The sequence below is a fragment of the Pelecanus crispus genome, chromosome 5, assembly GCF_030463565.1.
Source record: "Pelecanus crispus isolate bPelCri1 chromosome 5, bPelCri1.pri, whole genome shotgun sequence".
NCBI classification, from domain to species: domain Eukaryota; kingdom Metazoa; phylum Chordata; class Aves; order Pelecaniformes; family Pelecanidae; genus Pelecanus; species Pelecanus crispus.
In genome coordinates this window covers 18,803,687-18,827,928 of record NC_134647.1, presented here as the reverse complement: position 1 = coordinate 18,827,928, position 24,242 = coordinate 18,803,687, and the positions used below count along the sequence as shown (strand labels likewise).

Sequence of the window (24,242 nt, the reverse complement as noted above, 5' to 3'; positions counted from 1 at the left end):
ATGAAGCCGGCGCGGCTGCTGCTGCTGCTGAGCGGGTGCGCGCTGCTGCTGGCGCCGGCCGTGCGCGGCTGCGGGCCGGGCAGGGTGGTGGGCAGCCGCCGCCGCCCGCCCCGCAAGCTCATCCCGCTCGCCTACAAGCAGTTCAGCCCCAACGTCCCCGAGAAGACGCTGGGGGCCAGCGGCCGCTACGAGGGCAAGATCGCGCGTAACTCGGAGCGCTTCAAGGAGCTCACGCCCAACTACAACCCCGACATCATCTTCAAGGACGAGGAGAACACCGGCGCCGACCGGCTCATGACCCAGGTACGGCCCCGCCGCCGCCCGCTTCTCCCCCCGCGCCGGGCACCTGCGGGCACCGGGGCTGCCCGGGAGCGCCCTGCGCCCCGCTCTCCTGGGGGACACGGCGCTGCGGCTTCCCCGTCCTGCCCCGGGCATCCCGGTGCCCGGCCAGGGCTGCCGGCTGTGCAGCGCGGGCATAGCATCATAGAATCATAGACTCGTTTAGGTTGGCAAAGACCTTTAAGATCATCAAGTCCGACCATTAACCTAGGCATCTCCCTTCGCCGGGCGCTGCAAAGCTCTGTCCCTCCGGCTCGGCTGGGCGCGTCGGAGCGGGGCAGCACGCTGCGCCTTGATACGGCAGCACCCCCCTCCCGGAGCCGGCAGCGCGCTGCCCCGCAAGCCGGCAGCACCCCGTCCCCCGAGACGGCAGCGCCCTGCCCCGCTGTCCCTCGGAGCCTGTGGCACCCGTGCCTGCTGCACCCCGAGGTGCGCCCTTGTGCCTCCCGAGCTGGCAGCACCCTGCCCTGCTGTATAGCCCAACCCATGTGCCCCTGTCCCCCGAGCTGGCAGCACCCTGCCCTGCTGTAGCCCAACCCACGTGCCCCTGTCCCCCGAGCTGGCAGCACCCTGCCCTCCAAGCTGGCAGCACTCTGCCCTGGTGTCCCCCGAGCCATGCCGCTCTGCCCCCGATCCGGCAGCATCCTGCCAAACCACCCCCGAGCTGGCAGTGCTGTGCCACGCTGTTCCCCGATCGGGCAGCACCCTGCCCCGCTGCACCCATCCTGCCCTTGCCCCTCTGCTCTGCCTACCGGCTGGCAGAGCAGGCAGCCTGCCTGTTTGGGGCCGAGGGACGGAGCAGAGCCCGGTGTGCCGGCAGGGAGGGGAGCCGGCAGAGCCACAAGCTGGGCTCCAGGAGCGCCCTTGCTGACCTTGTCTCCTCTCTGTTGCCGAAACCCTGTGCCATGCCTCGGTGCCCCCTCTTGCTGTGTGTCTCGGGTGGGATGGTGAAGGGTGCCCGATGCGGGCTGCCCTCAGCTTGCCGCGCTCGGGGACGGGGACAACCTGTTATTGCAAATGCCCTGTTGTGGTCAGCTTACAAGCGCCCTGGGCTGGTGGGAAGAGGGGGGACACACACACACACACACAGAGGACGGCAGCGGAGGAGGGGGTGATGCCGGACGAAGGTTACTCTGTGTTTTAATATTGCCAGGAGAATGCCTGAGGGTTTCAGGAATGCAGATAAGGAGCTGCATGGCCTTGCTAAGAAACCTGGCCACCAGCCTCAGCACTGGGTTAGAGCCCGAGCGAGCTCCCGGGAGAGGCGGGGGGGAGCCGGGGCTGCCCCGCTGACCGCTGCACCCCCTGGTCTGGGACTGGCGGGTGGGTGAGCGTGGATGGTCGTGGTGGCAGGCACTGAACGGGGGTCTGGCCACGGTCTCTGGATGAGGCATTGATAACAACGGGAGAAGTGGCTTGGGTGCTGGCTTGACAGCTCTGCAACCCTGCCTGCCCCGGGGGGCAGGTCCCTGAGGGCAGGGGCCATGGCCCAGGGTGGTTCTCAGACTGGAGACTGCAGCAGAGGGCCTGAGACCCCCTGTGAGGCAGCACCAAGCTTGGGGAGTTGCACAAGTCATGGTTGCTGGTCACTGGAGCCCTGGGGCTGGGCTGGAGCCTGCCTCCCCTGGGGAACAGCCTCAGGGATACTGAGGAAGCAGTGATCTCTGTTGGTCCGTGCATTGGGGAAGTGGGTGACATCGCATTGCTTGAGTTGGATGCAAGAGGCTTCTGGCTGTGTTTGCTTTTGACAGTGCTCCCACTGCCTGCCCTAAACCAGCCAGCGCCCTCCGGCACCCCTGGGAGAGGGAGCACTCCGCATCCCACCTGCCAGCCCCACACTTCCCATTGCCCCGCTGCATTGTTGACAGGATACCTGGAAGTTCCCTGGTCTTCTTGGGGTGCCCAAATGAGGGCTCTTACCCTAGCAGGGTCCGTGGCCACTGCACGTCCATGCACAGATGGGTACCATGGTGCCCTGGGCAGCTCTGCAGGGAATTGTCCCCATTGCTGTGGAGGTGGCATGACTTCTGGTAGCTCACTGCCATCCCACAGCACTCTGGGCTTGTCCTGTGGCCCCTGGCTGTGGGAGATGTCCCCAGCTGTGGTAGCTCTGGCTCTGGCACCATGCCCTGTGTTGCTATGGGTTTGGAAAGGCCATTGACCCAATGCCTTGTCCCTTCCCCCCGTGCACTGGCTTTTACTGCTGTTGACTCACTTCAAACCTGTTTTCTTTCCCCAAGTCCAAGGGTCTGGGTGTCCCAGGCAGCCGGAAGATGCCGCCTGCTTGGGGGGGTGGGTAGTGCTGCTCTCTGCCCGCCTTTCCTTTATCGTTTCATCTTCCTCAAGAATTCCAGTGTGTTTGCTCTCGCTGGTCCCACTCGGAGGTGCTGAGATAAGGCTGGAGGCAGAGCCCGCCTCACCTCTCCCCGGCAGCCTGGCCCAGGAATGTCCTGGGCCCCCTGCCCCCATGGAGTCCCAACCCCAAGCCTCTCCCTACCTCAGCCATCACCCCTTGCAGCCACTGTTGGCCCAACTTGCATGGAGACCATTCTTGCAGTGGTGAGGAATTTCTCATGGAGACCGTGGGATAGGACTCTTGGCATCCTTTGGGAGAAACCTCACCTGGGAGGGAGATGCTAGTGGGACCCCCTCTTCTCCTGGCCAGGCTCTGGACATAGGGGTATCTGTGGCCAAGCACACTCCATCCACAACCCCTCTACTGAGACTGTGGTCACACCTGAGTGTCCTGCATACTTCCCCTGAGATGGCCCTGGGTTTCCTCTGACTGTGCCCTGTCTTGGAGCTGTGCCCTTCCTTCCAGACTTTCTGCCTTCCCTAAAGGAGTTTGGCTTTGCCCACAGGACATGGTCCTGTTCCCACTCTGGACACGAAAAGGGAGATGCCAGTGTTGGCCAGCAGAGAGAACATCTCCTCTCAGCCCAGCCCAACATCCCCAGGGTCTCCACCATGATGAGCATGGGACAGCACAGAGCCACCCAACTCAGCATGGTGGCACGGGCCCCCATTCTGCATGTGGCCTGGGGTTTCCCAGTCACCTGTGCCACTGTAGGGACGAGCTGTGCACCCCATCACACACTCACCATCCGCCTTCCCCCCAAACCCTGCTATATGCCTATTGCATGGGTTTCATCCTCCCGGCTGGGCACCAAAACAACGCTGAGGATGGTGAGCCGTGGCCAGGGCTCGGTGTCACATGGCTGAGCTTGGACATCCCACTCCAGCCTGGGCCGCGCAGGGCCCATGGGCCATGGTGGCATTTCCACGTCTTTGCCATCACCTTGCAAGACCTTGTGTTCACCCCCAGGCAGGAGGGAGACGATGCCACACAGGCTGACACAGTCACCCTGGTCCCCAAGGACCCCTCTGGGCTGTGCGTGGGGAGGAGGTGGGCTCTCCCTGCAGCCCCCAACAAGCACAGAACCTGCGGACAGCCCATGCCCACGGATTTCTTCGTCCCTGCTTACCTGTCTGTGCAGGCAGCAGAGCCCCTGGGCAGGCAGTGCCCATCCCTACCTGCTCCCTGCCGACTATTCTTGCTCCCTGCCCATTGCTGCCTGCTCCTTGCCCATCCCTGGCCATCTCTGACTGTTGTTGTCTTCTCCTTGCCTCCTGTGCCTGCTCCCTGCCCATCCCCACCTACTTGCCCTTGCTTATCACTGCCTGCTCCCTGCTCATAGTTGCCTGTTCCCTGCCCATCCGTGCCTGCTCCTCGCCCGCTGCTGCCCTGCCCGCCCGTGCCCGCTCCCCACCCGTTAGTACCTGCTCCCTCCCCGACCCTCCCTGCCTGTCCCTGCCTGCTCCCTGTCCATCGCTGCCTGCTCCCTGCCCATCGCTGCCTGCTCCCTGGACATTGGTGCCTGCTCCCTGCCCATCGCTGCCTGCTCCCTGCCCGTCGGTACCGGCTCCCTGCCGGTCCCTGCCCGCTCCCTGCCCGTGCTCTGACACCTGCTGGCCACCAAAGGCACAGGCAGAGCCGCCCGCCTGGGCAGCCCGGGGGCAGGGTGCTCCGGGGCCCTGCCTGCTGCCCTGTGCCCAGCCGGGCAGGCAAGGCAGGCAGCTGGGCGCTGCCCCGGGCAGGGGGGGAAGGTGGGACCCTTGGGCTGGGGCTGTGCTGGCAGGCGCACATGCAGGGGACGAGGCAGCCCGGGTGGGTCCCGCTGGGAAAGGGTGTCCCTGCCCCAGGGGCTGGTGGCAGGTGGTGTCCCTGGGACAGGGGTTGGAGGGTCTCAGTGTTCGGGTGCGGGCAGGGTGCCCCTGGGGGACAGAAGGGCTGGCGGTGAGGGCAGGAGGGGTGTGCAGAGCGGGGTGCTGGCGTGGGAGCGGCAAGGGGATGCCTGGAGTGATGGCTGGAGGATGCAGGGGGGCACAGGGGACTGTCTGCCTGCCTCCAGCCCTGAACCCCCTTACTGCCCTTCTCTGCAGGGTACCCATGGGGCCAGGGACCTTGGGAGCTGCTTGCGCCGTGTGCCAAGTGGCACCACGGTGGTGCTGGATGGGGACAAAAGTCGCTCCCCTCCCTCCTGCTCCTCCCCCCCTCACCTGGCAACTATTTGTCCAACACTTTCCTGGCTTATCTCCCCACACCCAGGGAGCCGTGGGAGGAGGGCAGAGGTGCTCCCCCACCCCGTGTGGGGCAAAGGCCTGCCTGGCACTGCCCTTCCCGGCCTGGACCCTGCCAAGTGCAAGTGGATTTCCCTGAGAGCAGCAGCGCCCACCTCCTTGGGACGGGAGCAGGTGCTTGCAGATAGGGTGAGGGCCCACGTTTTTGGGGGGCAGCTCACTGCAGTAGTAGTGCTGGGGGATTTCGGTGCCCAGGGGTGTAGCCAGCATTGGGTTTTATAGCCCTGGCTCATGCTCACCATGACTGTCTCACGATCCACGTCATCCCATGATGGGCAGTTCCAGCGCTGAGCTGGGCATCATGCAAAAATGTCCCCTGCAGTGGCTGTTTTTTAGGCTGCTGCCCAGCTGTTTCATTTAATGCTTCCCAGGACTGGCCTCATGCATGACCATGAATGCTCCGTCCTTCACCCTGATTTTATAGCACTCTCTGGGACCCCCCAGCACCTCCTTTCCCAGCTGCACAGTCCTATTCCATTCACCTAGTTTTGTGTAGAAGCTTCTGTATTGCTTTTCCTACATCCTTTCTAGCTCTCCTCCATCCCTTTCGCAGCAGGAGAAGGGACTAGAATTGTGGGATTTACTCTTGCAGGCCAGGCCCAACCCTGAGGTGTAGCTGTGGCCAGGGAAAGCGACCAGCGCAGGGTGAGGCTGGGAGGGCTGCAGCGCAGGCATTCGGGGCTGGCATCCCTCTACTTGCTGGGCAGGACCACGGGCAGAGGGGGAGAGGCAGGGCAGTGGCCTGGCTTGTGTGACTCTGTGGACACCAGGTCTGGGGCTTTTGGGATCTGCTGCTGTTCCTCAGCTCTGGCTTTTCAGCCCTTGTGGCAGGGAGAGGTGGAGGGGGTTTCACCCCATATCCTTTCTGCTCCAGCACAACAGAGCTCTTGAGCAGTTTGGCATTTCCCATGTGAGCAGAGGCTGGATGAAGCTATGAGGCTGCCCAGCACTGTGTCCTTGTACCTCAGGACTTGAGGAGTGATACCAAGCAGAGCTGTGCTGAGCACGGGGCAGGTTGTTTCATTTGTGCCTGGGGACAGTGTTGGGGACCCTGGGGGATCCTCCCAGCCAGGAGGCAGCAGGGTCTCAGCTCCTGCATCCTCCTCCTGTCAGCTGGGAGCCCCTGGGGCAGTGCTAGCACAGGGCAGATGTCCTGCGAGCAGAGAGGGTGTTTCACCCCAGCCCAGGCTGTGCTGCCCAACAGGCTCTCCAATGAGCCAGGAATTGGGGGGGGGAGATGGAGGAGGAGATGGGTACCCTGTCGAGGTGCACACCCTTGGGAGATGCTGTGTCAAATGGTGGGGTATCATGTGCTGCAGGGAGTCTGGAGGGCATGGGCTGGACAAGGCACCTCATGTTCTCGTCTCTTCCTCTGCTGGACCAGCCCCCAAAGGGCCTGAGGACCCAGAGAGGCTTCATGGAAGCATGGTGGGATACAAGCTGCCTACCGGGAAGATAAACCCCTCCGTCAAAAAGCTTTTACTGACTCTGCCCCTCTGCCCTGCAGCGCTGCAAGGACCGCTTGAACTCCCTGGCCATCTCCGTCATGAATCAATGGCCAGGGGTGAAGCTGCGGGTGACGGAGGGCTGGGACGAGGACGGGCACCACTCGGAGGAGTCACTGCATTATGAGGGCCGAGCTGTGGACATCACAACCTCAGACCGGGACCGCAACAAATACGGCATGCTGGCTCGCCTGGCCGTGGAGGCTGGCTTCGACTGGGTCTACTACGAGTCCAAGGCGCACATCCACTGCTCTGTCAAGTCAGGTAAGGAGGGCAGTGAGCGGGGCCAGGGGCCAGCCCCCCTGTTGTGGCGTGCCTGGGGAGCCTGGCTGGCTGGGTGGGGTGCTCCTGGGGGGTGCTGGCTCTCGCAGCCTGATTTCCCTATCTGGGGTGGGAAGTGAGTCACACACTGACCAGCAGTGCCATGGGGCAGATTCCCCCTCTAGCTCCCATGGACCTGCATCCTGACCCTCCCTCTCTACTCATCTTCTTTTCCCACCCCATGTCCCCTTCTCCCCGAGCCTGTGACCCCAGTCTGCCCATTGCATCTGCGTCCCCTGCCTCTGCCCTTGCACTCCCTTAGTGCCCAGCTGCCCACGCTCAGCCCCATCCAGCCCTGCCCTTCTCCACCGCCGTCCACTCTTGAGCTCCTGCTGTTGCAGCAGCACCCGTCCAGCCCTGACTGGCCAGGGCTGGGGACAGGGACACCCAGGCAGGGTGCCCTGGGATCAGCTCTCTGCTGTGCAGCGTCTTCTGCAGAGGGGAGCAGAGCTGGGGGGTGCTGGGGGCAGAGGCAGCCAGACTGGAGCGAGGGGTGCTGTCGTCGCTGGTGGCGTTTGCTTCCCCCCATGCGGTGCAGTCGCAGGGGAGGGGACCACGGCTGTTCTCAGGCCCTGCCCGTGGCCGGGACGGGATTGCGTGGGGTGCAAGGCCCCCCGCAGCCCCGGGAGAAGCTGCCCTGCCCGGGATGCTGCGCAGCTCCCGCCGGAGCGGCCGCGCTGGCTGCGTGCGGCAGAGGGCAGCAGTGGCCCACGCACGGCACCGGCCACGCAGGGCCACCCTCACGCCCTCCGCCACACCCCAGCAGCGGGCCGTGCTGCTGCCCGGATGCCTGTGTGCCCATGTCGCGACAGGCTGGGAAGGGCTCTGCCTGTCAGTGGGTTTGCGTGGGTGCAGAGGCAGCCTCGGCAGCTGCACGCACACCAGGACTGTGCCGGCACACGGCTGCCGTGCTGGAGAACCGTGCCTGTACCCAGAGCACTTGCACACGCATGCACACGCACAGGGAGAGGGCCGTGGCTACACATACACGCCCACAGATGTGCCCACTCACCCATGTGCCGTGCACCCTGCCGTGGTGGTGCCGGGGCTGGTGCACCGGTGCTGCCCTGCGTCTCTTGTCCCCGGGCTCGGTTCCCACTGCACTCTGCCTGTCCTACTGCCCTAGCCCGCGGTCAGCGGCCTGACACCCCCAGACGTCAGCCTGCCCCCCCGCGCTGACCTGCTCCCCCGTGCCGATGCCAGGACGGGCGCAACGCCGGCCAGCGATGGAGGTGGGGCGACCGCGCCGCAGAGAGGGAGCGACGCGCCCCCGAAGAAGAGGGACAAAGCGTGGGCGAAGGACCAGGGCTCCCATGCCCCATGGTGCCCTGTGTGGCTGGCTGGAGGAGCGGGGCCAGGCCCTGAAGCAAGGACCATGACCCCAGAGCCTTGGGGCTGGCCAGAGGAGTGGGGCTGTGCCCCTGGAGAAGGACAGAGGGTCTTGAAACCCGGGATGCTCCCCTGGACCGACTGAAGAGGGATGCCATGACCCAGGCAGCAGACCAGGGCCCTGAGGCCCTGGAGGGCTTCTGGAGGCTGGCCACAGCCCCCTCGCTCTGCAGCGGCTCCTTGGGGCTCTGGGTCCCCAATATTTATCCCTGAGGCTGTGGGGAACCCAAGGGTGCGTGGTGGAGGCTGTGGGGTGCATATCCTGACCCCCCCCAGAGCTGTGTACAGAGGGCAGCCGGGCTGCCCCTGCCTCTTAGTAAATGGCTTTTATTTTTGTATGGATGGCCATGTGGCCTGTTGTATGTATTGCGTCTCCTCGGGTCCCCCCCTGCACCTGCGCACCCCTCCGTGCCCAGCCCCTGTGTCCCTGGCTTCTGCCAGGTGCCCCTCTTGCCCTCCTGCCAGCCCCTCCCCACGGCTCTGCTGCCTGCCCAGGGACGTGGGGTGCAGGATTTGGGACCTGGCTTCGGGGGCAGGCACAGGGCGGACACTGCACCTCATCTGAGAAATAAAAGGATTCTGTCCCAGAGATGGATGCCTCTCTTCATGGGCCTGGGGGCTGGGATTTGGCTCTGCTCAAAGCTGGGGAGGGATGGGGGGCAGTGCCCTCTGGGTGGGGACGCTCAGGGATCAGATGAGGGAGCTGGGAGAGGGTCCTGGGGTGGTCTGGGACCTGGAGGCTGGGACTGTGCAGGCCCAGGAGCAGGACCCTAGATGAGATGCCCCTGGCAGATGGTGGGAGAGCATCAAATAGACGCCAAGATGGGGGTTGCTGGGGCTTGGGGGACCAGGGCTGCTGTGGGAGCTGAGCACCATTCCTTGGGAAGCCAGGGTTCCCCTGCTAAGTGCCAGGATGGCCCCTGGTGACACTTGGTGACTTGCTGTATCTTTTCATCTGGGGAGGGGTAGGACTGCTGTGCCACCATCCCAGGGGTCAAGCCCCAGAGAGTTTGGGTACTTTACCCTGTGACAACTGCTAGCAAAGCCCTGCCCAGGAGGCTGGTGGCTTTTGCCTGATGATGGCCGCAGGCTGTGACGTCTCCCTGCAGCTCAGAGAGGGGGTCGGCTGGCATCAGCTGTGCAGGAGTGAGCAGGCAGGAGAAGGGAGCTGGGCTGCAGTGCGGGGTGGAGGGATGCTGCGGGGCCGGGGGAGGGTGCCGCACCCTGCACCGTTCCTTGTAGCACCCTCCCTGGCCAGTACCCAGGCCCAGCGCTGCAGGGGATGGCGATGCTGTGGGCATGCAGAGTGCAACCGGGCACTCTGCTCCTCAGCCTGCCACCGGTTCAGGGCTCTGCCTCCCCTCCTTCAAGCTTCGGGTGCCCCCTGGCACTGCCTTGCACATTTGGGGCCCTGGCTTTGCCCCGCTTCCCCTGCCAGACAGGTTTCGGGATGTGGTTCTGCAGAGCAGTCCCAGCACCCTAGCATCAGAGCGGGGAGCAGGTGCTGCCATGCATGGCTCAAGCCCCCAAGTGCCACCGGGGGTGGCTGGGGGAGCAGGCACCCAGGGAGGCTGGATCGGTGGCTGGGAGTATGTAGGGGATACGTGCACATTGGTGACGCCAGGGCAGGGTTACCCCCGGGTGGGCAAAGCCAGGCAGCCTGGGAGGGTCTCTGCGTCATGGAAGGGTGATGCTGGGGGTCTGGCAGATGGGTAACCCTCCTGTCCTCTCTCTTCCTGCGCAGAGCACTCAGCCGCTGCGAAGACGGGCGGCTGCTTCCCTGGGCGGGCACTGGCGACGCTGGAGGACGGTGGCCGGATGCCGCTGTGGGCGCTGCGCCCTGGCCAGCGGGTGCTGGCGATGGATGGGGCAGGCAGGCCCACCTACAGCGACTTCTTGGCTTTCCTGGACAAGGAGCCCCGTGCCCTCACCTCCTTCCATGTCATCGAGACGCGGGAGCCGCCCCGGCGCCTGGCCCTGACGCCCACCCACCTGCTCTTCGTGGCCGAGAATGCCTCGGCACCCGCTGCCCGCTTCCGTCCCACCTTCGCCAGCCATGTGCGCCCCGGACATTTTGTGCTGGTGGCGGCGGTGGGGGGTGGCTTGCAGCCCGCCGAGGTGGTGGGGGTGCGGAACCGGAGGGACGTGGGAGCCTACGCCCCACTGACGCGCCACGGGACGCTGGTGGTAGACGGCATGGTGGCCTCGTGCTTTGCCCTGGTGCAGGAGCAACATCTGGCGCAGCTGGCCTTCTGGCCACTCCGGCTCTACCACAGCTTGGTGGGGTGGCCAGGGGCGCAGGGGGATGGCGTGCACTGGTACTCGGGGCTGCTCTACCGCCTGGGCAGGCTGCTCCTGCCCCCCGACAGCTTCCACCCACTGGGGGTACCCCAGGCGGAGAGCTGAGGGTGCGTCCCAGCCGCAGCCGGAGCTGCTGGCAGAGGTGGTATCTGCGGAGCGGCTCACCGAGGGCCAGCACCCCCTCCCAAATCTGGGTGCCCATGGCGAGCTGCCTCCAGCCCTGCCTGCTTGGGGCACAGCCACCTCCCAGTTGAGGGGCACCAGGGCTCCCCACTGTGCCTCCTCCATGCCTACCGCCCCCTCCTCACCCCCTGTTCCTGGGGGCAGGGGAGAGGCACGAAGGGTGTCCCCCTGGATGTAGGGGTGCCCCCGGCTGGATCCACATGCTGCTATTTGTGTGTGTGCGTGTGATGTGCGTGTGCGTGTGCAGAATTAGCTAATGACGAGGTCTGATAGATGAGGGGGAGCGGGAAGAGGAGAGAGCCCCTGGCTGCTGGCTGCTCTCACGGGGCTCCCAGCCTACCTGCACCCAGCGGGGAGGCTTTGGGAGAGGGGCCCCAGGGCCCTTTGCTGGGCGGGCCGGGCAGGAGGGTGGGCGATGCCAACCACACCCCTGGGACATGGCAGCTGGGAGGAGGGTGACCCAGGTACTGGGACTGTGCCTTGCCCTTAGCCCTGACTGCGGGTGCAGGGGGGCACCCAAAACCAGCCCCCGTAATGCCTGGGATGCCCAAACACAGGCAGGGCTGGAGGGGCTGGCACGGATCTGGCACAAGACCCCTGACTTGGTGACACAAGTGCTGCTGGAGTGAGAGACTGGGGAGCGGGACCCCGAGCTCTGCCCAGAGCGAGCACCGTAGCCGCCCAGCCAGGTATGCCCATGGGGAAGCTGTGACAGCATGGGGGACTCTGGCTGGCAAGGGTGGGCTGCGGAGGCAGGCATGCAGGCAGGAGGGTGCAAGTCCTAGCCAGGCATGGGCATGCACTGGTGGGAGCAGGAGCGGGGACAGCCGGGGCTGCAGCCCCAGCCTGCTGGAGCCAGGGGAAGCAAAGCATCTGGGGAGAAAGTGTTCCCTCCCTTGCCTTCCCGGCATCCCACCCTGAGCTGGCTCAGCCCAAAGCCATGCCTTTCCCACCCCAAAGCTAAAAAAACTCCCCAAGCTCCAGACCCTGCCTGGCCTGACCTCCCCGACCCCCCCAGCACCCCAAACCCTCAGGGTAACTCATTGCTGCTCACCCGCTCCCGGGACCTGGGGGGAGTCCCATCAGAGCTGCAGCCACAGTCCCCCCCAAAATCCTAGCTAGAGCCTCAGCCTCCACATTAGCAGAAGTGAGGGGTCTGGGGGGGACTGTGACCCGTGTTCTCCCTGCAGCATCACGCATCTTTATTTATTTATCTGCTCTTTGTATGTACCATAGATGGGAGGCAGCGTGGGAGCGTGCAGGGTGAGACAGGAGTGGGCGGGGGGGAAAGCTCTTTGGTTGAGGGGGGTGATTTTTTTTTTTTAAACAAAAAGCAGAAATTATTTAAAGATTATTTTAAAGCACAGTTTTTATGGTGATTGTTGTCCAGGGTGAAGTGAGAGAGCACAAGCGTGGCCGTCAGCAGGTGTATTTTTGTCTCTTCACTGGATGTACCTTTCCTGGTCGGGGACACAGCCCAATAAATCCATCGTCTCCCAGGCAGGCACTCCAAGCTCTGGTGTGGGGAGGGCAGGCAGGGATCGGGGATGCTTACAGCCCATCATAAACAGGGCAGGCAGGGCTAGAGGCCATCTTGTACTTCTCTAGGAGCAAGATTTGGCCACCCCAGTGCTCTCCACCAGGAAGGGCCAGCTCTCCTTCCTTACTCCCCCGTACCCAGGGGAGGTGGGCAGCCAGAGGTTGCAGGAGTGACCCAGCCTACATGGGACCGAGCTGTCATTGGGGCCACCTGGAAACTAGGGCAAGCAGGGCAGGATGTAGGAGGGAGAGCCACCGTGGGACTACCGGGGACACCCCTCCATCCCAGTCTGGGCCCATCGCCCCAGCACCCAGCCATGCTGGGACACCCTTCCCCACCATCTCCATCACCACAACACCCACTAACCCAGTGCTCCCAGAGAAGATGGACCCCGTACCCTGTACACCAGGTTTCCAATGACACTAGAGCTGGTCACTGCTGGCTCTGTCCCCTCGCCCCTTGCCAGCCCTGTCCCCTCTCCACCCCATCCCCATGCCAGCAGAAGGGAAAACCACTAGCCAGCACCCCACACAGCCTCCCCATACCTGTCCCACCCACGCACCCCTCTGTGTGCCCCCTGCCCCATCTCCAAGCTGCCCTGCCCTGGTTTCCCCATGGGGACTGGGAGCTGGGTCCCCCCAGGGCTTTCCCTGGACCCCACAGCATGGCAAATGCGGAGCAATTCAGCAGCAGGCTGTCAGCAAGGGCCCTCATCACTGCGGCTAATTTAAGGGCTCTGTGAGGCGGCTGAGCTAATTTAATTAGGTTCTTATTACAGAGAAGGACAAATTGGTCCCTGGGGGGGCCATGGGGTCAGGCTTTCGAGAGGCGCTTTATGGAGTGAAATTTCAATCAGGCTGCCGTCGCGGGCACGGCGGGGGGAGCCAGAGGCAGGGGATGCATGGGGAGAGGATGTGCCCTTTGGGGTGCCCCATGATGCTGTGGGCAGCCCATCTCCAGGCCCAGGTTTTTATGGTATCAGTGAGTATGGGGGAACAGCTCTTTGCCTCGTTAGGAGGATGCTGCAGGGTTTTGGGGGGGCTGCTTTGGCGTGGAAGCAGGGAAAGTGGGGGGGTCCTGGCTCTGGGCCATCCCTAGGGCAGCAAGAAGAAGGGAGGGACCCATAAAGAAGATTCTGGGGTCTTTCCCCTCCTGAAGGCCCATTAACTCCCCCATAGCCCCATAAAGCCCCATGGCAAGAATGGTGAGGACAAAACGATGTCCAGCTGACAGAAAAGACTTATGGGGGGGCTCTTTCTTCCCTGGATGCCCCCCCCCCCAGTCACTCAGCCCTGGGAGAGCCAGAGCAACCTGGGGGCCACCCCACTGCTCGTGGGCACCTGCAGCAGCCCCATCTCCCAGGGTGCCAGCCCCGGGTGGGGGGGTCCCACCAGGGTCTCCACTGGGTGGTGATGGATGGGGATGCTGGTGGGTGGCCGGCAGAAGGGTCGGGCTGGAGGGTACCACAATGGATGTCTCTCCATCAATTTGTCCTCATTACCATGTGAATGGTGGGCGGGAGGGAGAGGAAGGGCATGTGGTGGCAGGAGAAACCCCCCACATGCTCCCATCTGGGGTAGCATGTCCCCCCCTCATCTCTCCCTGTCTGAGCGTGTTAAACCAGCGCCAACACCCCCCCGGCCCCAAATTCAGGGGAGGGGAGGTACCACCCCCTATTCAGAGCCTTGAAAAGGCTACAGGGTCCGGCGCTGTTAACAAGGGGGGACGTTGTCCCCATCCCCGCCCCTCCCGTCTGTCCCTCCCGCCGTGGCCTTCTGCCGTGGCAGCGCCGGCCAGCCCCGCTCCCGGCCCCAGGCTGGCACGCTGGGTGCTGGGGTCCCGGCAAGGGGTGGTGGTGGTGGGGGGCGCCGGGGCTCGGGGAGTGGGAGCAGAGCACCCTGAAAGCATCTCCTGTTTGTGGGGAGCTGCACCTTTGAGCGGCGCGGGCAGGAGATGACAGCAGGGTGGGGACCCTGCGGGACCCCAAGACCAAACCTTAGGGGGGAATATCTCCGGGCAAGGAGGTGGTGTGTCCATCGTCTGGGAGCTCTGGGTCCAACCATGCCCCCATGGCCTGGGCTGTGACGGTGTTGGGGGGCTGACCCCGAAATATCTGGGCCTGCAGGCATCAGTACAGCAGGTTGCGGGGATCTTCCTCCTGGCGAGGACAGACCGACCCATAGCTGCCCCCCAAAAAAAGCCCAGGAGAGGCTGCCCAGCCCAGCTGCCAGCCTGCAGAGGGTGCCTGCAGAGGGAGCCTGTACCAACCTCCCACCCTCACTTGCATTAGCTTAATTTAGCTTAATGGCTTTTCGGAGTGCTGCTGCTCCGAGGGCAGGGGCAGGACCCTGCTCTCGGCAGCGCTGTTGGGGGGGTGTCCCAGCGCCCTGGCCCCGGGCCCACAGGAGCCCCAGGAGGGTGCGTGGTGTAGGCTGCGGGGCCTGTCCTGCGCCCCAAATGCCTCCACCACCTCCGCCTCTGCCCCGAGCCCCCCACCTCCTGTCCCTGTCTCAACTGTGGCACCCGTGTAGGGACAGCGTTAGGAGCCCCCCTCCATTGCAGGGGCTGCCTGCCCCTCCCCAGAGCCCTCTCCCTGCGCTTGGCAGCTCCCCCAGGCAGGGATGGAGGTGCTTTAGCAGGCAGCAGCCTCTGGGAGTCACACCACCGCCTGCTGTGCCTGTACAGACACGGACAGACAGACGCACACATCCACCCCCTACACATACCTTTGTCCCCTGGACAGACACACGCTCACCACCTCACCGGTCGGGCTTGGACACCCCCCAGCTCTCAGCATCGCCATCCAACCCCGCTAATTACTCTCTTTCCGGCCCAGATACTTCATATGTCAGGCAGTGTCTGGAGCACCCAGGTGTCCCTATGTCCCTGGCCTCTGTCCCCTTCAGGGACAGGCCAGGGGACATGCGCATGGCCCATGGTGACAGCATGGGCACTGTGAGGACCACAGGACACGGGCACCCTGGACCAGTGCCCACGTCTGCAGCCGTGCCCACCTCTGCATCCATGCCCACCCTACATCTCCCAGGTGCAGAGAGCACCCCGGAGCCACAGAGGGGGCTGACACCTTCTGCCCCCACCCAGGGTGAGCCCTGCCAACCCTCCCGCTGGAGGGACACCCTCTAGCTCCCTCTCCCACAGCATGGGGTACGGAGCTAACACACCAAAGCCTACCTTTCCTTTCCTGTATCCCCTCCCCAGTCAAGCAGGACCCACCCAGCACCCGCTGTGGGTCCCAACTACAGGGCAGGCAGAGCTGGGGGTGATGCTGGTGGTCCCCCACCCTCTGCACAAGGGAGGGACAGGCAGGGGGGTCTGGCAGCCGGCATCAGCCATTACCTTGTACACCATACAAGACGGGGGGCTCCCAGTGCCACTGGAGCAGCCAGCAGGATACAAGCCCAGGGGAAACCCCGCTGCCATCCAGCACTGACCTTCCATGAGTGGCTCTGGGGTGCCCCGCGTGTCAGGACAGGGGGTGTGTGCGTACGCGCCCATGCGCAGGAGACGAGTAAGAATCTAATCAGGGTCCTTTTCCTTAATAAATCATTCGTCTTAATCCAACGCCCTCCTTCCTGCTCTAATAACTCCCAGCACTGGGCCCCACAGCCACAACAATGTGGCTAATGGAACGATTTATTTTCATAATGGTGCTGGTGGGGAGAAGGGGTGGCCGGGGTGGGGGCAGCACGCGCTGGGGCAGGAGTTTCTAATTAGTGAATGAAATTTGATGTAAGGCTGGAGGAAGATGGATTCGCTGCCTGACAAGGGGCCTTTCAGCTCATCAAAGTGCCCGAACAGGGAGGTAAATTAAATTATTTCTAATTCTTCACTAACCTCCAGGGAGTCACCCTTCCACCAGCAAAAGGTGGGTCTGTTCCTGAAATGAAGAGGCACTTGAAGGACTGAGGTTGAGTGGAAGGGACCAGGCTCTGTGGAGGGATAGGGATGACAAGATGGGATGGGGTGGGGTGGGTCAGCGGAGCCAGACAGGCTGCCACTGACTTTGCAGGAAGAATGGGGAGGGAAAAGGTGGTGATGGAGAGAAGAGTTGCAAATGGTCAATAAATAAACAGTTCCAGGGACTAATGACTAATTTGCAGCAAGTTTTCCATCCATGCCTGTCACCTAACCAGACCCGGAGCAGGGCTGAAATGCAGCCGGTGGGGTGGAGCAGAGCAGCCCGGCAGTGAGGAACCGGCATCCCAATCCTCAGGGGGTTGGAGCAGGGACAGCACTTGGTTTTGAAGGGGTGACTGATGCTGAACCAGGTGAAGGGTCCAGTACAGGGGAATGCTTCAGCAAAGACCCTTGTTCTCATGGCTCCATATGATTTGAGGCCAATGCCAGTGATGTTAATGCTCAAGGCATGAAAGCTGTTCTTGGGACGTGCAGTGTTTTCTTCTAAATCCCCAGCTCCTGGGGTCCTATGATGGAGACTCAATTTTTACAGAGAGTAAGTGCACTCCCTCTTAGCAGTCCTGCTTGCAGAGGGACCTTGTAGTGCCAACCTGCCACTAGTGCAGATGTCCCCAACACCAGAGTGCAAAGAAAAAGGCTTGGTGCTATGGCTGAAACCAGCTCCTGGCTCTCCCTGGAGCAGGGAGCACTACAAGCTGCTCTGAAAGCACCCGAGGCTGCCCCACAGCTCCCCTCCCTGCGGGGCCGAGGAAGCCCATTCTGGGACAGCAGGCAGGTTCCCAGGGGACTTCCCGTACAAAATCACGGTCTGCATTTCCCACAAGATCTCCTGCCCATTCACTAACCACGCTCAGCACCTCCGAGGAGCCACGTACACATCACAGCCCAGGGAGAGAAATAGGGGGAACAGGGGGGCTGTTTCTTATTGCAAGGGGCTGGGGAGGCACGGGGCGGGGGGGGCCCTGCAGCGGTGCTGGGGGCTTGCTGCAGGCTGGGGAGCACGGTCCCCTCCCCGCAGCTGAGCTAGGTGGAGCTGGGACAGGCGCAGAGCCGGCTGTGCTGACCCAACACTCCAGGAATTTAATTTGTTTAATATATTCCCTGGGAAAGAAGAAAATAAATAAGTGGCACCTTGCGTGCCCCCATGTCTCACTCTCGCAACGGAGGTGTCAGCTTAACGAGCCGAAGCCCTCAGCCTGATTAACCAGCCTCTGCTCCTGTTAATAGTGAGCCGCCGAGCAGCGTGATTGATGTACGGAGAGCATTAGCCCCCGCAGCCTGGCGCTGGACTGCCGGGTGGGGGCACCGTGCCAGCCCCAGCCCTCTTGCTCCTGCCCTCCATACCCAGGCCCAGGTTCAAGGGCAAGCCAAAGGCTCCCTCTTGCCCCGGGGCAGATCATCCTGCCCCACCGCTCTGTGGTGTAGGCAGCTCGCCAGGGAGATGGAGCTGGGGCTGCTTTTGCCTCTAGAGGCAAGGACATGTTGGTGGCTTCCCACCGACTGTGGGACAGCTCCTCAAAATAGAGGCTGAGGGCCAGGGATGTGCAGAGGTTTTGTGCTTTGCTCTAGGTCTCAGCCCAGGAGGGACACTTGGGGACACTGAGGCACAGGGATGTGCTGGAGGCCACGGTCATAACCCAGGGGGAGCCCATGAGTCTTGGCAGCTCCTTCAAGGCTTTAATCCAGAGCCCTTACTGTACTACTAGGAAGAAAACCCAAATGTCCTGACCCCACCTTGTCCCATCCATCCCTTGCTCAGTCCTTCTGCAGTCCTGCTTGCCTGTCCCTCCATCTGTCCCCCCCTTATTGAGGTGTCCCTGGGTCTCACTGCAGAGATGTCACCCGCTCCCACCACCCCTGTCCCATGGCATCACCACCCCCTGCCCCCGCCTTGGGAAAGGGTTAATCAGCAGCCAGGGAGACAGGGTAATAAATGGCTGTTATCTCGTTAATGAGCTGACATTAATTAGAGCCCAAGGTCCTGGGAGGAGCAGCTGATTTATCCGGTCACCCTGGGAGCAGGTTAGGAGCTGACTCCATGGAAAGGCCATTAAGAGGGAAGAGGTGAGGCTGTGCTGCTGGGGGGGGTGTCACCCTGCCCCCATCCCTGTGCTGCCCTTCCCCCCCCCCCCCCCCCCCGCCTTGTGTGGCCCCCCCCCAAGTCCAGCCCTGGCTCCCTTCCCTCCCAGGAAGCATCTCTTGGCCTTGGGACAAGACCCAGTGAAACAAAACCAGAAGATCCTGGGGGTGGGGACAGGAAAAAGCAGGGTTGAGGGATCCTCCAGTGTGCCCAGTGGTGGGGGTGCTGGTGGGAGGAGAGTCTGGCTGTGCTGGGGACATGTGGCACTGGATGCTCTGTGCTGGGCAAGGGCTGTGGGAGTGGGGGCACAGGGAAGCAGCAGGAGGGATGCTTTATATTCAATCACTTCCCTGATTTTCTGAACAATGCTGGGCTGTGGGGGGTGCTGGCTGTTCAGTATGTCCCTCAAAAGCCAAGGTCTGGGGTGAGGACAGACACTGAGGCTGAGCCCAGGTGCTGCCAGAGCTCATTTTGGGGGCAGCAGGATGGAGGAGATCTCTGGGGGGATGCCGTGGGCTCATGATGTTTCAGGATCTAAGAGGAACGGGGTCAGGGGATAATGGGGCTGGAAATGCAGCAGTCAGGCCCTGGGTCCTCGCAAGCAATGGATCTGAGCTGACTGTGTGTCTCTGTCTCCGCAAGCTGTGCGTTTACAATGGGACAAGTTGCCTGTCCCCAAGCCTCAGCACCTCTGCAGTGCATCGCTGCATCTCCGGAAGCCAAGCCAACAGCTAACAGAGGGAAGCCCTAGGGCATCCCCTGCCTGTCCCCTGCAGCCGTATGGGCTGATCCTGCAGGATGCTGGTGCCCCAGCCCTTTGCAGTGGCCGTGTGCTGGGATCAGGTGTGACACTTCAGAGCTGCCCTGGCTCTTTCTGATGGGGGCAGGCACCCTCCCTGCCCTGCAAGCCTTCCCGTGCCGGTTTGCCATCCCCCTGCTCCAGGATGAGAGCTGTTAACATGTTTTTCTGCTCAGCCTTGCCATGTCCCATCAGAGATGGGGCTGCTTATTTGAGGAATTGCTTGGCTAAATAAACAGTTGCTCAGAAATCCCTGCAGGAGGCCTGTCTAGGAGGGACTGAGCCATGTTTGCTTTGCCTGTTAACCCCTTCGCTCAGAGCAGGTACCTGGGGCTCAGTGTGGAGGGAGGTGTGAAGGGTGGGTAAGGAGAGCTGTGTACCCCACCAAGCCCATGCAGTGGCTGGGGGAGGGAAGCATGGAGACTCCTGCCTTCCAGGACAGATCCCTGACTGTTGGACCGAGCAGCTGATGTGTCAGGATGGAGAAGCCCTTGGGAGCCTGTGGCTGGCTGACTGGAAGTCCCTGGGGTGAGCAGGAGCAGGCAGACCCGTGAGGGAGGGGATGTAGGTAGGGCATGGCAGGGACGGAGCACAGCACCCCTGGAAGCAGGCAGGGAGGTGGCTTCAGCAACTTGCCTGGCACTTGTCTCCTGTCATCACCAGAGCAGGGGGAGGCCCCTAAAGACAGCTGGGGAGCCCTGTGAACGTTTCTGTGGGGCTCTGTGGATGGCAGCTCTGCTCCCATGACAGCAGTGTGGATGACTCTGCCGGTGTTTCTGCAGCGGGGACAGACACCAAGCAGCCTGGGACCCCAGGGCTGGCTGTGCCAGGTCTGACGCAGGCTGGGCTTGGCTCCCACCACTGTAGGCTGATTAAGACTCATTATCTGGTTGGTTAACAGGCCCTGGGCCACTTGCAGGTGACTTCAACTGTTCATTTAGCCACAAATCACCACAGGGCTGGCAGTTTATTTACCTTCCCCACCAGCCTCCTGTGGCTTCCCAGACTCCAGAGATAGCATGCTGGTGGCCCTGCTGTGAGGGGAAGGGGAAAGGCAGCATCCCACTGCAGGCAGTAGTCAGGGCTCCCACAAAACTTGGGACACCCCAAACTGGAGCAGACAAGGGGATCTTACACCCAGCACTTCTCACCAGGGGCTCAGCCTACTCTGGATGGGAGGCTGCAGAGCATGGATGAGAGTGGGATGCTTTTACAGCCCCTGTCATGGAGGAATGGCTGGGAAAACACCTGCAAGCAGCCTTACAGCCTGGATCTCCAGCATCGGTGATGCTTCTGGGCTGTATTTCACTACTAGTTGGCTTGGGACTTTGGAGTGCTGCAAGATGACCTCAGCAGCAAGATCCACTGCTTCCTGAGAGATACTTTAAACAAGGATGTTGCACTGTAGTTCTCTTACAGGGAAGTAATTTATAAGGATTGAAAGCTCTGGGGGCTGTGACCTGGGCAGTAGCTGATGCTTAGCAAGTGGGTACAGCCATCCTGGGGAGAAAGCTCTTGCAAGGCTTAAAACCTATAGCCTGGGTAGAAATCAGGGTGCCTGCCACCTCTCTGGGACAGGCTAAGCACACTGGTTCCAGCACCGGTCCCTGTCTCAAAGGTAACCTCTACTGACTGAAGGCAGGAGGTGACCCAAACCCACCAGAAGGACCTGGTGCTAAATTGTACATCTAGAAACAGCCAAAATGACAGGTTAGGTGGAAGTCAAGACACAGGCCCAACATGGGTCATGTCTTCATCTGATGTCTGGGATAGGACTTGATCCTGGGAAAATGGAAGTCTGGTCCCAGTCGGTAATTTTTTTATCAGGGTATGGATTTTCCTCGGCACCCTTGACTTTGATCTTGGGGCAGTTGGGTTTGCTGAGGGACGTTACGTTGCTTCCCAAGGTGACACTGAGGAAGTGGCAAGGCTGTAAAACTGAACTGCACTCCCAAATACTACCTGTGACCCCCATAGCTCGTTTCTGAGAGCTCAGGCACTGCTGGCAACAGTTTGGGGAAGTATGTGAGCTGCTGTAGGTAGTGTTGTGGGTCTATACAGATGCCAAAAGCTTGTGTGCACCAGAGCTGGGTGTCTTTGGCCATGTGGCTGTTTGCTCTTCTAGTTTTACTCCTGCTGCTTGACCTTGCATGGATGGAAGTTGCATGGAGACAATCCATTTGAGGCTATGGACACAGCAAAGAGAGCTCCAGTTGTCTAGCTAGACAACCTTTGCATCAGCAGTAAAAGGCTTTGCAGGGCTTATATACACCTGGATAGATGCTGCTGTGACTGCTGCTTTCAGGTGGCTGAAGAAAGACTGGGCTCTGAAGGCACATCCAGAAAATCCCCCCAAAATGCCTGGACAAATTAAAGAGTCCCAGGAAGCCCTGGGCTGTGTAAATGCTCCTGGTGCTGCCCACTGCCCAGCAAGGGATGTTGTGATCAGGGCCCTCCCAAAGAGGTGAGGGAGCTGAGGAACCTTGCTGCTGCCTGGGCAGCATGGACCTCCCACTGGTCTACACTTGCTGGACAGGAGTAGACTAAGTGGTTAAGTGTGGAGGCACCTTTAGGGCACAGTCAACATGAGGTGCATCAGGCAGGGGACAAATGGAGATGTTGATGGGGTGGCTTGAGCCAGCAAGGGATGTAAAGATGGAAGAAGCACCCTGGCTGGTTCAGGGCCCCAAGGTGGTCCATCTAGCTCTGTGTGGGTCTCAGGAGATCTGTCCTGGATGTGCCCAAGTTCTTCAACAGCAGCAAGGAGGTGTTTGCTGGCCTGTTTCACAGAGCTGGTCACCACTGGGTGAGCAGAGGAGGCCCTGGGGTAACAGCACTGGGTGAGCTGCGGGGGGACTAGGAGCAATATGGTGCTGGCTGGGAACATCCTCCCCCTTAAACTCCACCTCCTTCTGAACTGGGAGGGTTTCCTGGGGCAGCTCCTGTCCATAGAGCCCTGCACCCCCAGGCCATGGGAACAGACTGTCTCTCTGGCTGATATCCTGGGGTCTGCCACCTGTGGCTGATGTTCAGAGTTGCCTTAGATCCTCTGTGGAGACCCTCCTGTGGAGGAAGGATGCTGGGCAGAGATAAGGGGCCAGGCCACAGTCACATTCACTTATTACAGTCCTTAGATCTAGTTAGCAACCAGGTGAGCTGTCATCAAAGGACCTGATGGATGGGGAAGAGAGTTCCCTCCTTCCTGAGGCGGGAAATGAAGCTAATCAGACCTTGGACACCTTAATCCAGCTCTGATCTGATTAATGACCCTGAAGACTGTGAACTCATCAGCACCCTGGCATCTATCACTGCCTGCAACCCGCCCCTTCTGCCAGCCACCGCCCGGCACGGCTCTCCTGTGCACAGCCCTGGGCTCTGGCTCTCCATCCTGCATGGTGTGGGCTGCATGCCGGCTGCTCCAGCCCTGGACAACCCTCTTGCAGGGTCCCAGTGTCTGAGTTTGACTCACCTGGAGGAGGGAATTTCCTTTGTGATTTTCCTAGATTTCTTTATTGGGATGTTTCCACCCAAGTTTTATGGCTGGTGTCTGCAAAGACTTCTTGCTTGTGCAATTCAAAGGCTGCAGCTTGGCTACTTGTACTCTCATCACCATGGGATCAGTGAACTCGGCACCAGGCTGGGCTGCTGGTCCTTGGAGGAGTTGCTTCTCTTTGGAGAGCTTGCTTGGGTAGTGCAGGAGACTTCCATGAGGACAGTAAGGCTGTGACTCATTTGGGGGTCTGGGTCACAGCACTGAGCCTCACTCAAGCCCTGCTCCCACTGCCTGAGCTACAGTGGGTACAGCCACAAATGGTCTTAGAGCTTGGCAGGGGTTATCCAGGCCCTTGGGAGCCGGCTACCTGCCTGTCTGCCACCCCATGGTGGTCACTGCGGTGGTGACTTCTCTGTTGTGCCTCAGTCCAGTGGCCCCAGTCTCTGCCCCGGGTCTCAAGGCATGTTCCCTGGGCAAAGCTAACAAGCCACTGCAATCCTTGGAGCCAGTCCTGGGGACTCAGATAAGGAAGCGGTGGCTCCTCCCTTGCCACTGTCACCGTTGCACGCTGTTGACCTGCAGCAGAAGAGTTGTCCTACCTCTGCTGTGCCCTCTGTTCCCCGGATACTTGTTCCGGTTTTCCCCTGTGCTTGGGAGCCAGGCTGCTCCATTCCTCCCCAAATCTTGTCCTGCTTGGCAGAGCTGGCTACTCACATGGGGGAAGAGAGAAAGGGCTTGGGGTCCTTTTGCTTAGCAGGGATATGGGCTTCTCTCCTGCGAAAGCAGAGGGGGATGGATTTGGGGTCAGCCCTACAGCCTCCCTGATGGTGCAGAGAGAGTATAGCAGCGAGCACAGGGGTGCTGAGGTGGAAAGGGACACTGTTCCACCTTCAGTACCCCCTGTCCAAGTAAGGTATGTTACTGTGGGGTGACATCCACCCCAAATCCCTTTCTGAGCAAATTCAGCTCTGGGTTGTCCATGGAGCTGATTCCTGCCCTCCTCCCTCCCAGGGAGGCAGCTAGAAAAGGGCTGTTGTGCATCTGTTCCCACACAAGGATTTGGGGTCATGCAGTCTCCACTCCCAGCTCGTGGGTGCTGGGCTTAGGCAACAGAAGGAGGAAGTTGTTCCACACGTGGGACCTTTGGAGCTCCCTGCAGTGAGGTGATGTGTGCAGGGAGCTCAGCAGGCTCCAGACCAGACTGGATGGGCACAGGGAAGAGAAGCCCCTGGGGTTACTGGGCAGAGAAGGCATGGGAGGTGGAGGAAGGCCCCATATGCCCCTGCCTTTCTCCTCCCTGGGCATCTGCTTGCAGCCTCTGTGGGACACATGATACAGCAATTCCCTCTTGCTCAGGGAATGCAGCAGTGCTGGAAATGCTGAAGAGTGCAGAAGTACAAGGATGGGAGCCCCCTTTAGCCATTATAGTATTTAGGCAGGGCAATAGCAGCTGCCTCACCTTCCAAAGAGCGGGACCCATCATTGGACACATAGAAGCAGAGACTTGTCTCTCTGTGTCAGCATGGCACAAAAAGGTGGGACCCAGAGACAGACAGACAGACACAGCCCCAGAGACCACAGTGCACTCACATGTACTCTGCCTCTCCCTGAAGGCCAATGCCAGGGGGTCCAGGCCAGCTCTGCTCCTGCTCACCCACATCTCCCAGACCAGGCAAGGCTTTCCTCTCTGTGCTTCCCTGGTGCCACTCTCC

General features: G+C 61.4%; 1 protein-coding gene across 1 annotated transcript; it reads left to right on the top strand.

The window, feature by feature from the left end:
• Nucleotides 1-10,601, top strand: IHH (Indian hedgehog signaling molecule). The gene is made up of 3 exons (XM_075711169.1): nt 1-303; nt 6,488-6,749; nt 9,940-10,601. The coding sequence occupies exons 1-3, from the start codon at nt 1-3 to the stop codon at nt 10,599-10,601; spliced, it is 1,227 nt and encodes a 408-aa protein (XP_075567284.1).
• The last annotated feature ends 13,641 nt before the right edge of the window (nt 10,602-24,242 follow it).

Coding starts and splice junctions, on each gene's coding strand:
- IHH (XM_075711169.1), top strand. CDS start 1: ATGAAGCCGGCGCGGCTGCTGCTGCTGCTGAGCGGGTGCGCGCTGCTG. Junction 304..6,487: donor CCGACCGGCTCATGACCCAG/GTACGGCCCCGC, acceptor TCTGCCCTGCAG/CGCTGCAAGGACCGCTTGAA. Junction 6,750..9,939: donor CCACTGCTCTGTCAAGTCAG/GTAAGGAGGGCA, acceptor CTTCCTGCGCAG/AGCACTCAGCCGCTGCGAAG.